This window comes from Ruditapes philippinarum, unplaced genomic scaffold, assembly GCF_026571515.1.
Source record: "Ruditapes philippinarum isolate M1 unplaced genomic scaffold, ASM2657151v2 ctg903_1_1_1_1, whole genome shotgun sequence".
NCBI lineage: Eukaryota > Metazoa > Mollusca > Bivalvia > Venerida > Veneridae > Ruditapes > Ruditapes philippinarum.
This window is the reverse complement of record NW_026854880.1, coordinates 1,464-15,740: the sequence shown is the minus strand read 5'-3', so window position 1 is coordinate 15,740 and position 14,277 is coordinate 1,464. Positions and strand designations below refer to the sequence as shown.

At 32.9% G+C, this 14,277-nt stretch overlaps 1 protein-coding gene across 1 annotated transcript; it reads right to left on the bottom strand.

Annotated features, from left to right (window-relative positions):
* Positions 1–493: 493 nt before the first annotated feature.
* On the bottom strand, positions 494–13,767 carry LOC132741399 (uncharacterized; the record flags this gene model as incomplete). Its single annotated transcript, XM_060729547.1, has 4 exons — positions 494–1,329; positions 5,120–6,139; positions 8,586–8,670; positions 13,641–13,767. Coding segments are annotated over 4 exons (1,684 nt in total), but the record flags the coding sequence as incomplete, so codon positions are not given.
* Between the last annotated feature and the right edge of the window lie 510 nt (positions 13,768–14,277).

The window sequence follows — 14,277 nt, the reverse complement described above, 5'->3', positions numbered from 1 at the left end:
ATCAACAAAGGGCCATAATTCTGTTAAATTTGGTCGCAGCGAAAATTCCTTCCTTTACTACCATCTACACATTAAGGTTGTTCATCCCTGTAAGTTTAAGCAAAATCTGCCATACGGTTTAAGAGGAGTTGCGTTCACAAGATTTCGGGACGTACGGACGGACGGACGGACAAGTGCAACGCTATATGCACCCACATTGTGGGGGCATAAAAATAATAAAGATTTCTACGAAACAAACAGTTAAGGTAAGAAGATTTATTCCTTTATATTTAAAACTGTAATAACTTAAGTTATAATTTAAGGTTATAAAAACAGACATATATCAACACACAAAGCTACGTATTCTTCTGAAAAACAACACTAACAATAATAAATATGAATCAAATTAATCATACAATAAGCAATATTCAATTAATCTTAAGCCAGATTCGTTTAAAAATAATTCTATCTCAAACCAAGAATTGATTTCATCTTGAAGTCAATTAGATCAATGTATTCAAATGAATAATATATCATATAAAATAAATGCATAGTCGAGTATATCAGTGTCATAAATAACGTATTTGAATAGAACAAGTGAGTTGATTACCTAGAAAATATAGATCGGTATCTTTTCTAATCTAAAAAGGAAGATAAATTTTTCTAAGATAATCATATTTAGAACTATGATTCAATACAAGGATGTAACAGTTTTTGTTTGTGTTGGGTAAAAAAAACACACATAATTATACACATAAAGGCAATTATCTATTTTTGAAGATTATCTTGAAGCATAAAAAAACACCAACATGAATTTATCAAATTAGCGTACATTTACAAATAAATATATCAGATCATTCAGATAATGTTTTATAATAACAGTCTGAAATATCAGGGTTTAACATACTTCCATTGCTACTTCCGAGCCAGTATAAAGTTTCGTATATTTCGGCGTAAATTGGTGCATTTTTAATTCCGTACAACCAACGGCTCTTAAAATATCACATATTGGCGTGACAAACACGCGACCATTCATTCCTCCTTCAACAATACCAATTGCTATTGAATCCTGTCTGCCTTCAATCAATACTAACGCGCCAGAATCTCCAGGCTCTGCAAATGGGTTCTCTCCTATTTTAAGAACTACAATTTGATTCATTAGTCTAAAACCAAAGCCATGACAATGTCCTTGCATTTGACTTTTACGCACTACAGCGCCCTGTAAGGCAAAGCTTCCTCTTGTAATCCCGGAACTCATTCCAAACTTGTACACTTCAGTCCTACGCTTTATTTCATTTGTTTCACAAACTTCACCAGAATTGAAACATAATGGATTACTTGCATCAAAACCTGAAATGTAAATAAAAAATAAATTCATGTAAAGAAAAGCACACTGTAAAGGGTTTGATTATTAAATAATGATTTATATGGTTAACGCATGTATTTATATAAGCCAGTCATTTAATAAGGAACAACAACAAAAAAAATTAAGTCGGTATAACTCTTATGTTGTCTTTTGAAAAGTCGTTGGTGTTCCTGTATTGTATCTATTATTATATATTGCGTACGATGTGATCATATTGTACTATATGCTACACTTAGTAACATAAACTATTCAGTTCTATTTTAGACTCGGTGGTTTATTTACATGGAGAATAAGTATACAGCTACATATCAGTTACATTTCATTAGGTTATTTCAGTTCGAGCCTGAATGCATATAAACATATTTTTTCATTTTTGTCTTTTAAAACTAACTTCATGTTGTTTATTTATGTTGATTTGCCCTTGTTATCAATTAAAATTATGGGTAAAATTGAGTGATGTAAATAAATAACTGAAAAGGAATGGTTTTAGAACAGATCGAAGCAAATATCATTTCTATTAAATTTCTTTTATTAATCGAATTTTCCCTTACATTTTCATTGTTCTGGCATTTAGTCGTTTTATGGTTTACGATTATACAGACCAAAATGATTAAATAACAGACCCAAAAAAGGGCAAGAAATTGTCAAAGGAAGAGAAACTTTCTGTTCAAGTCAAGCTACCTTTTGTCTCTGTTCTTTCAAATAAGTACATTTTCAAATAAATACAAGATTGTATATGTGAAATATATGCTTTGCCAATGCATTAATACAAAGCTAAATAGTAGGAAAATATGTAAGTTTTTGTTTCTTAACAATGAAACGTTGCCATATTGCAGTAGTGTCTAGTAAATTCGGAGGTCAAGATCATATTTCAGCATGTCAAATGAAAGGTAATTTGCAGATGTTTCTAATGTTTTCATAAAACGGCCAAACTATATTAGTTGATTCAAAATAAAAGCATTCTTACTTGATAAAAATCGGTGTTTATTCTATTAAAATTGAAATATTTTAAGTTCTTTTTCTTCAATATTATCTTCTAAATTTAGCATTTCCATTTTCTTAAGACATAAAAGATACATTTAAAAGTCATCATTACATACATCATTATATACATAGTATGACTGATAATGTTCTTGTTAAGTGCTCATATCATTTCATCAATATCTCTGTTCTTGCAAGAGGTCGTGACCTCAAACCATAAATATGTCTTAAAAGTAAATATCTGTCTTGCCTTTAGACAATCTCTCAGCTATTGAATCTCTCTTTAGATAAATTGCATAACAAGTACATATGTAGATATTCCAATATTTCTTTCAGCACTTAAATATGGTCTGAAGAAAAGCCATTACTTCCTAGGGCAGGGCTAATTTGGCTCAAGCTATAATTTGTATAATCTCAAAAAGAGTCAATAATAAGACATGTTAAATATCTAAGCCGTATCCTTTGTAGGTTTGAAAAAAGAACGATTTTTTAAAAACATTTTTACTACATATATATTTTGAAACACATAACCCCCAGAATGCCATTCTTGACCCCATGACTATAACAAAAACAGTCTTGGTAGAAGTCTACTTGACAATGCCTTTTGCCCTAGGCCTTGACAACAAAAAGCACAACATGTTCTTGTTATTCCATGACAACCAAATTTCTTTATGGAACTAAATTCTTTGAACAACTTTGGACGAACAACCCTTGAAAGTTTGGTTGAAAGTGGTTTTGAATGTGATGCTTTATGTTCACTTTATAATATTTATACAACACACATACGCACGCACGCACGCAGGCAGGTTAATCGCTATAATTATGCGACACATCGCAAATGCTTCGATGACAACATTGAGTCTTTTTACAGGTTTATGTCATGTTCTGATATAAACACTAGCCAAAAAAATTAACAATGTATTTTATCATGCTTTAAAAAAGAAACACGCATTTATCTGTGTATGTTAAACTTTAAATGAAATTGTAACAGTGCTTGAATGTGATTGTTTTTATGTTTTTATATCTCACCGTGTAAAATGTCACTAATTAGTGTGATCATTGCAAAATATTTTTTGTGAATGATAACTTTTCTTCATTCTACATTGAGATTTTGTACTTTATTATGAATTAGTATGGGCGGTGGCCGTAAATTACACAGTAAAACAAGAGGGCCATAATGGTCCTGAGTCGCTCACCAGAAACAACTGCTTTTCAGTGTTAATATGTCAATATATTCTCATATTAAACTTGAGCATAGAATATGTTTCAACAATAATTTGAAGAAATGCCATGACCTTTAGCTTAAACGGGGCTAATCAAATTAATATGAGCAAACTTGATAAAAGACTACCTAAGAATGCTACAAAGTTTGGTGATCATCTATCAATTATTTCAGTAGGAAATGATGTTCGAAGGTTTTTTCTATTTTTAGCTTTAGTAGCCCCTAAAAGGGGCCAATCAAATTAATATAAGCAAACGTGATAAAAAAGTACCCAAGAATGCTACAGACAAAGTTTGGTGATCCTCCATCAATTAGATCTGTAGAAATAGACATTTAATGGTATTTCGATTTTTAGCTTTTGCGGCCCCTAAAAGCGGCCAATCAGAATAATATTAGCAAACTTGATAAAAGACTACCCAAGAATGCTACAGACAAAGTTTGGTGATCATCCATCCATTAGTTCTCTAGAAATAGACATTTAACAGTATTTCTATTTTTAGCTTAAACGCCCCCTAAAAGGGGCCAATCAAATTAATATGAGCAAACTTGATAAAAGACTACCCAAGTATGCTACAGACAAAGTTTGGTGATCATCAATCAATTAGTTCTGTAGGAGAAGATGTTTAAAGGTTTTTCTATTTTAGCCCTAGAGACCCCTAAAAGGGGCCAATCAAAATAATATTAGCAAACTTGATAAAAAAACTACCTAAGAATGCTACAGACAAAGTTTGGAGATCATCCATCAATTAGTTCTGTAGAAATAGACGTTTTAAGGTTTTTCTATTTTAAGCTTTAGCGGCCCCTAAAAGGAGCAAATCAAATTCATATGAGCAAACTTGATAAACCACTACCCAAGAATGCTACAGACAAAGTGTGGTGATCATCCATCCATTAGTTCTGTAGAAAAAGATGTTTAAAGGTATTTCTTTTTTAGCCCTAGAGACCCTAAAACGGGCCAATCTAATAAATATGAGCAAACTTGATAAAAGACTACTTATAATGCTACAGACAAAGTTTGGTGACCATCCATCAATTAGTTCTGTAAGGGAAGATGTTTAAAGGTTTTTCTATTTTAAGCTCTGCTGACCCCTAAAAGGGGCCAATTGGAATGACATGAGCATATTCAAGTGTGACTGTCACAAGGATGCTACAGACCAAATTTGAAGTAAATCTTCCCAGTAGTTTCAGAGAAGAAGACAATTATTGACGCATTACGATGGACGAGGGACGCCGGAGCATTCCATTAGATACTAAAAGCTGACCCTGAGCCTTCGGCTCTGGTGAGCTAAAAATTGAATTGAATTTATATGCGGTTCGTGTCACGCGTAAATCAATTTTCAAAAATACAGTACAATCCCTACTTTAGACCACCTTGCTAAGACAATTTGTAAAGAACGAAGTTTCTGTTGGTCAAGAAGTTTGACCATCACGCTCATCCACTTTAAGACCCCCAGATTTAGTCCTTATTCTTTGTTTTATTCTTTTTTTCAACCGACTATTGAGTTCACTGATGTCACAGAAGGTAATCAGATTTGTTCATATATGATTCCTATATTTTATTCAAAATATACCTGCTTCAAAATCCTTCAATGTCTCTGGAAAGCTTCCATCCTTCGGCTGTCTTTTGTATATGCTTACGAGAGCCACTTCCATTCCAGATATAGAATGACTTCCTTCATCGTAAACAGCTAAAACAACTTCACCAAACGCTGACGAACGTTTACCAATAGGCTGATAAACTTTCTTTTTCAAACTTATAAGTTTATTTTCTTTAACTTCCATCAGCTCCGCAGCACTACATACAACGTGCGCACATGTTAATCCACAGAGTCCATAAATTGAATGGTCAATAAATCCCCCAAGTGTACCCCCTGAAATACCATCTCCGTCCAAAACGTTAGCATGTATTGCCAGACCAGTCCTTAGATATTCATGATATTCATTTGGTCCTTTTATAAATGGTTCATATTCACCCTCCAAAACATCTGTTCGAAAGCCATCAATATTCTTTTGAAAGGGCTTTTCCTGTAGAGGAATACACCCCTTTACTGTCACATAAAGAGCTATACAAGGTTCTATTTTGATATTGTGTTCGTTCGTCTTGTATCCAACAGACTTAATCAAGCTTGGTAAAATAACATTTATATTACTATGTCTCTTGAGAAGGTCGTCGGCATTATTGTTTATGCATTTTCGAAGCTTTTCAAAAATCTCATTTTCATACTGATTTATTTCTTCATGTTTTGACTCATATTCAGCAACAAGGTCTCCCTCAGTACTGAATGCGTTTTCACATCTAATATTGTAGTCATAATCTTTAAAGACAGAAAATAAGGATTTCTTTCTTAAAATAACTACAAATATAACAGACTCACAGTCCACTTTATACGACGGCCATACGTTGATGACATTCTTCGACCCCTTCCTTATATGTTGGCTAATCCTAGAGCAAATACTTGAAAATATTGTTGAATCTCTTCCAAATACACGGCACGCCTTCTTTAGTTCACTTTTAGACGGAAAAATCTCTCTTTTTAGTAAAATCTCTGCTTCAGATTCACTTCTTCTTTTGAAACATTGTTCCCAAGAGACTGAAATGTATTTTCATATACTATCATAGTATAAATAATATTAAAAGATAGTAAATTTAATATTATTTATATTGCATATTTAAGTTTAACCTACCCTTGTTACCAATGGAATTTTAAGTTACATAATGTTCAGATTTAATTTCTGATTTTATGTCTTCAGACCTCCGGCCCATATACATAGACAGTGAGTGAACCGGATATGTATATATATATCTAATTAATTAAAATATTGATTATTAAGAATTCAATGAAAATGTATAAATAACGTTGCTTCTTATCTATTGCATAGGGCAAATAGTTAATTTCCGTGTTTCTTCTTTCCTTGTCATAAGACATTAATTAGAGAAAAGACATAAATTTTCTATAGCATTTTATATTTTCCCGGATATGTTTGCAATGTACTTCATTATATAAATAAAAGAAAATATATAAAATGGTATTTATCTTCTATTAAAGTTTCTCAATAAGGACATATACATTCATCTCTACTTAAAGCATAATATCTACTTGTGAGCAGAACATTATTTTATGAAAATTGACAATATCCAGTACATGTACATACTTCTTAAACAGTTTATTTGCAAATTGTTTAAACAAAATCCACAATTTGGATTTAATGTATTAAGAATTGAAAAACACGATTTGTTTTCAAGTCGCCAATGTGAATGAAAAGATTTGCAGGCATATTTCTTTCTAGTATATAACAAAAGCCAACAAACGATACTGTTATTTGTTCTAGATCAGCCGGTTTCAATTAGGCTAAACATTGTTATTCAGGTTTTGAAAATCCATATATCCGATGCACTCAAATTATTTGCTTACAAAGCGGAGTTTTTTGTGCATTTGTTTTTACATCATGTTTGGTAAACTTGAGTCATTTATTCTGTTTTCCCATTACTTATGATGTCTTAAGATATTTTAGTTTTTTTACAAGAGTTGTCACGCAAAAATGACGAATGCCCCTAAAATGGTTTCTTAAAGCATTGCAGAAAGGTATTATGAAAAGAGAAGAGAATGATAGTAACAAATTGCTCAATATTGTTGTCTTGAAATGAAGTGCTGTTAATAGCAAATTTACCACTTCGGGACATGGACATTGGCTGCGACACATCATCTTGATGTGGTACGCATTTATGCCAATTTATTTTAAGATCCATCAATGCATGAAAATATTACAGTTTGGAAACTACTATATACCTTCAAACTCTTCTTGTAAGCATAGGTACATTCACATATTAGTGTTACCTTGACCTTGGAGGTAGGAAAATGCATCTTATACACAACACATCGCCTTGACTTGATAAACGTTTGTGCCAATTTTATATTTTTTTTCAATGCATGACAAAGATACAGTCCGGACACGAATGTGTATCGTAAAACATTTCTTGAGAAAATGAGTACCTCTAAACTTAACAATAACATTGGAAGTAAGGACAACGGTCTTAAACGCGACATGACGCCTTCATGTGGTAGACATATTTGCTACGTTTTTATAAAACTCTTCCGTGTATGAGAAAATTACAGTTCAATGTGTGTAACTTTAAATTTTACTTGTGAGAATGTGAGAACTTTAAACTGTAGGTGTGACTTTGAGCTTTGACTTAAGGACATGTGTTCTAAATGAAAAACATTACCATGATGTGTTTGATGTGTGTGCCAAGTAATTCTAAAATCCTTCCATGCATGACAAAGGTACAGCTTGGACACAAATCTCTACCTTCAACCTCTAAGTATGATCTTGACCTTTTTGGTAGGGACATGGGTCTTAGACCTACACGTCTCTTGATGTGGTAGACATGTTTTTTTAAGCCAAGTTATTTTTTCAAATCCTTCAATGTGTGGCAAAGTTACAGTCCGGACACAAAAGCGTAAACCTATAGTCTCTAATAATCCTTCAAAATGTAAGTGTGACCTTGACCTTTGTGGAAAGGACGTAGTTCTTTAGTTCTTGGAAGCAACACAACGTAGTGATGTGTGTGCCAAGCTATTTTAAAACCCTCCATTCTAAACAAAATTACAGTCCGGACACAAACGTTTTGTAAGTGGGGACGCACTGACGGCCAAACATGAGCCTTAGCCGCGACACATTGTCTTGATGTGGTAGATATTTGTGCTTAATTATTTAAAAATCCTTCAATGCATGGCGAAGTTACGGACATGCACGTGTATCTTCATACTTTTCTCCTTCAAACAATAAGTGTGATCTTGACTTTGGAGGTAGGGACATTGGTCTTGAAAAAGACAAGTTGTGTTGATATTGAAGACATTTATGCTAATTATATTAAAATCCTTCGATGCATGACAAGTTACAGTCCGGACACAAGTGCACGATGCATATCTTTATCGGTACCCTCTTTGCGAAATCTACTAAAACGGTACTCTCTTTGCTCTGCTCAAGTACAGATCATTCTCTGCTGAAACCAATTTGAACAATTTATTTACCTACCATATAAGGGTGGCTTATTCTCCCTCTTATTTCTCAATTTGTTTCTCTGAGATGAAATTAAAGATGTCGATGATGTTATCGGAATCTATAAACAAAATAGAACAAATAAGAATCCCTAAAGAAAGCCCAACAAGACAAAATTAAAAATGTTGCAGGCTCGGTTTGATTGAGCCTGTTCATGGACGGTTCTGTCAAGTGCAAACTACCGTCCACGCCCCTAGCACCGGCTTAATCATAATTCATTTAAACATGAAATGATAAAATTTTGAATTTAGAAACATCCACAGATGTGTTCATACGACGGTTATCATAGAACCTTCAATGTGACACTTCCGTGTCATATATTAATATGTTAATGGAAAATAATGACGCACACTTTTACCGGTAATGATGTTGACTTTAACCTTTATGAAAGTTGAAATTTACTGTTTACAAGGCAAAACATATAAAGTAGGAAATTATTATCATGACGTTTATTTAAGCTAATTCAGACAATATTTATATGAAGGTGTCAAATTTCTCAGTAATAACTGGAGGTAAGTTATATATCGAAAAACATTATTTGTACAATTTCTGCAACCATAGAAACTAAAATTTTCACTGATGAAAAAAAAAAAAAAAAAAAAAAAAAAAAGAAAACAACAACAACAAAAAAAAAACATAAAAAAAAACAACAAACAAAGGGGCAAGTGGTCCAAAAGCGCTCACGGAGGAAAGACTGTTATTTAGGTGAAAGCAGTAAAAAAAATCTGGAAACAAAGTGAACCCTCGGAAGCATTTATCACAACAAAATTAGATAACAATTGCAGACTCGTTTTGATTGAGTCTGTACATGAGAGATAATGAATTAATGCAACATCCCTAACGCCCCTAGCACCGGCTTATTAAGCGGTACTTAATTCTCAACACTCAATAGTGCTGGCATCAATAATCCCGAAGGACAAGAAAAATATAACAACACTGAAGTGAAGTACGGGGCAACTTTTTACAGCTGCCACTCGGCACTTGACACCTGCTGTTGTGAAGCATAAAATCTGGAAACAAAGTAATCCCTCGGAAGCATTAATCACAAACAATTAAGGCTAGTGTTTATCATAAGAATTTGAACGATGTTGATCAATAGACCATACTTCATGCAAAATGTATTTTTAGTTATACTATATATAAGTCCGAATTTCATAGCTGTACATCAAAACCAAGAAGGTCACTAGGTCATTATTAAGGTCATTTGATATGAAATTTTAATTAATTTACACCTAAACTTGTGCACATGGTCAAAATGTGGAAAAACTAAAGGAGTTCACTTCAAAATCTAGGTGTTCAATTTTTCATCTTAAACTGTTCACTTGACCTAAACGTCAAAGGACAAGAAAGTTGTCATATGTAAAAATCTAGGCCAGCTAAATTTATATTTTAAACTGCGTGCATGGTCAAAATTTCATGGTTGTCCATCAAAGGACAATAAAGTAGGTCTCTTTTCAAAATAGAGGTCAGCTCATATTAAAAATTAATTTCATATCTCAAACCGAGCACATGGTCCAAATTTCATTGCTGTATATAAAGGGACAAAACAGTTGGTAACATCATCAAAATTTAGGTCAGCTGATATCCAGGTTATATTTCATCACAATCTTTGTTAGCTGATCAACGTTTAATTTTACATCTAAACTTTATACATGTCCAAATCTCATACCTGTATATCAAATGACAATAAAGTAGGTCAATTTTGTCAAAATATAAGTGAACTGATATTAGATTTAATTTTAAATCTCAAACTGTGCATATGATCTAAATTTCATGGCTTTATAACAAAAGACAAGAAAGTAGGTTACTTTTCCCCCCTTGACGGGGCAAGGCCCATGGCTTTATTTTAAACAATCTTGATAAATGTCCACCAGACAATGTGTCATGTTAAAAACATATCTCTTACTTTCTCCTTTTCAGAAAACATAATTGTCATGTTTTTGTTTTTTTTCTATATGAACGTAATTAAAACCAATGACCCCCGGGGTAAGGCCAATTTTGACCCAAGGTCTAGTATTTGAACAATATTGGTAGAGGTCTACTACACAATGTTTCATGCCAAAAAGTCTAACCTCTAGCCTTTGCCAAATCAGGAGAAATATTTTTAAGTTTGTACTACATACATAAACGGAACCAATTTTTACACTAGTGACACAATTTGAAAAGAAATGGTAGTGAATCTATAAATAATAATATACTAAGCTCTGATTCTTGTTCTTTCAGGCAAGAAGATTTTTCAAATTTTATTTTTGAAAATCCTTTCTGACCCCATGACCTACTTATGCAACTGACTGGAAAAATTTAAACAACTTTGAAAATGGGACCCCCAAAGATTCATTCCTGTAAAGTTTTGTGACTGTGCAATCATTTGTTTCAGTTTTGTAACTATGCAGTCATTTGTTTCAGATTAGATGTTATTGAAGTAATCGGACGAACGATTGACAGTAGAGGATCATAATAGCTCGTTTTGCTCATGTGAGCTTAAGGCAAGAGAATTTCATTAAAAGGATAAAAACAGTCAGGGTCAAAAAAAGGTCGAGGTCACATCTAAATTATTCAATATGTTTGTTTTGTAATATGACGATGTTGTCCAAAAGGTTGTTTTGGCTAAGTATGAAGATTATTTATTAAAAAACAATAGTCATTTACAGCAAAACAGAAACACAAAAAAAAACAAAAAAAAACAAAAACACAAGAGTCCATGTTAATTTAAGGTAAGGGTCACATCGAAACTATTCAATATGCTTGGTAACAAGAAGAAGAAGTATTTATAAAATCAAGGCTATTTCAACCCTTTAGGAGGTCGTTTACCAAAATGTTCTTTTGTCGAAATTATATAGTTAATGCACTCATTAATTACCGCGTTACAGTTAATTATTGTATAAATCTGTGAAAATTTAATAATAAAACATACAAGGCCTAGGTCATAAATGAGCCAAGGTCAATTTGAGTTTTATATACATAAATGGCTTATAACGCCATATGAACATATCTGCGGATGTTTCAAAATTCAAAATTGTACCAGTTCATGTTAAACGTTGAATTCTTCTTAACCCGGTGCTAGGGGGTGTGGACGGTAACTTGCACTTTCCATTACTTTTTTAACATTTTTCTTTTTGTCTTGTTGGGCTTACTTTAGGGATTCTTTATTTCACTATATTTTATCACAACAACAGATGTCAAGTGCTGTGTGGCAGCCGAAAATGTTGCCCCGTTCTTAACTTCAGTTGAGTTATATTTGTCTGGTCCTCTCGGATTATTGAGTCCAGGACTTTTAAAGTTTGATTATTGTGTACTGCTCTAGCAGGTGCTAGGGGCGTGAAGGATGTTACACTCTTTCATTATCCCTCATGTGCAGACTCAATGCCATTTTCATGTAATTTTGCTGGTTTTAATGCTTCCCAGGAATCACTTTTTTCCAGATATTTTTCCTAAAAAATGTGCTGTTATAATATAAAACTAATCCATTCATGAAAAACAAGGTTATAGCTAGTTGCAGCAAAAAAGAAAACAAATTTTAATAGTTTAAACTTCAAGGTCAAGGTCATTAATAAGTAAAGGTCAAGGTCTGCTGGTTAACTTTAAGGTCTATCTTTAAAGATGTGTATGTTCAAGTGTGAAATCCATTCAAAAAGAACCTAGTGAAAACCACCAATAGATATTTGCCATTGAAGGTAAAGATCATTTATGAATGAAGGTCAAGATTAGTCAGGCCAACTTAACGGTTTGTCCCAAGGGTTGTTGAGGACAGGTATGAAGACAATACGCTAAGAACCTTAAAAGTTATGTTGAACGTTAAAGTTTGCTGACAACAACAGAAATGGGAACGTCGACATGACTGTAATACCTCTCTTTTTATTTATGTTTTCAAATGTCAAGCTTATGAAAATTTCAATAATTTGATCTTTAAGATAAAGCTCATGTGTGTGTAAAAGGCAAGGTCGTTAATGAGTGTAGGTCAAGATTTTTCTGGTAACTTAAAGGTCTATCCTAAAAATAATTGTGCAAGTTTGAAGACAATCCATTCAAAAATAACAAGAATATAACAATAATTCCAAAAATCAAGCAAAATTTCGACATTTGACCTTAAAGGTCAAGGTCACTTTTGTATTAAGGTCAAGTAAAGCCTAATCTATATAAAGCCATTGTCTCAATGTATGCTGTGACCAGCTATGAAGTCAATACACAGCCAACTTTAAAAGTTATGATTAAGGTTAAAGTTTGCGACCTCAACAGCAAATGCAACGCCGTCTTAACTCTTAAAATACCTCTGTTTTTTTCTAAAATGTCGAGCTAAAGAAACTAAGAAAGTAGGTAAGTAAGTGAAAACAATGATTAGATTATATCAAATTTGAATACGTTTAAAACTTGCACGTGATCCTATATTCATAGCTCATATCAAATTTCAATTCTTTATCTCAAAATGTGCACATGGTCCACAATTTTAAAGTTGTATATCAAATAACAAAAAATGGGTCACTATATTTCTTGGAGCAGGGCCAATTGTGACCAAACGGATCTACAAGACGAAGCTCTGCGTTACAGGAAATATTTATTTCTTGTTTTTTATTGTATTTAAAGAATACTCATGACCCCAAAAGGCGAGGCTTTTTGATAAATTTAATTTAAACAAACTTTGTAGAGGTATACAATGCTTTTACCAAGTATCCACGCTCTTGCCTTTGAAGCTTCAGATGGTAATTGTCGTATTAGATTTACTAAATGTACATAATTAAATTCTATGACACACAGAGCAGAAGCCAATTTTTTAAAATAACTATAAGGCAAATCTATGACACTGTCTGCCGCACTCATCCCTTCAGGGAGACTTCTAATGAATCAATGTTATCATTACGTGAGTATAATATTATTTTGCTTTAAATTACAATTTTGTTCACATTATCCCCATATTATTCAATAAGTTTTGTTTATTTCGTTTATAGTAACTCCTATATAAATCATAAATTCGTAATTTTCATTGAGGCTGATGATGCTGAATTACCGGGAACAAACTAAAAAATGTCTAAATACCTTAGGCGTCACTGTACCAGACGGGTTATCATCATCTTCATTACTTGCATCATGAACACTAAGCAATGCTAGTGTACTGCTGAGTTTTGCCGCATCAGCTTTAGTTCCCTGAAAAACAAAGTTATAACTGCACGAACATTTTCATTGGTTAATATTTACTTTATAATTCATGTTCTAATTAACTTATGGAAGATTTGCATTACAAACAATATTACCAGCATGAATCGTAATAAAGTAGAATTACCTTCGCCCTGCTGGCAGCTGCTGAATCTACCCATGCAAAGGGTGAGCTATTTAATATTCAGTCAAGGCATATTCTGTTTTTTCTAAAAAGAATGAATGATTTCGCCCAGCTTTAAAGGTGAACAAATTCATTACAGATATATGGGATAGTAATGTTAAAGCAAACTAGAAAGCTGCCTTTCATTTAACATGTATGCTACCTTTGAACACACACTTGTTGGCAATATCGGTCCTGTTCCCTGCACTATAATATATTTACAACTGTTGTTTTCAAACACTGACAATTGTTGTTTTCAATCACACAACAAATACACATACTTTTAATGCAGTCAACACTTTCCAAACCTTTTTAGCTCTCCAGAACCGAAGGTTCGGGGTCAGCTATTAGTTTCAA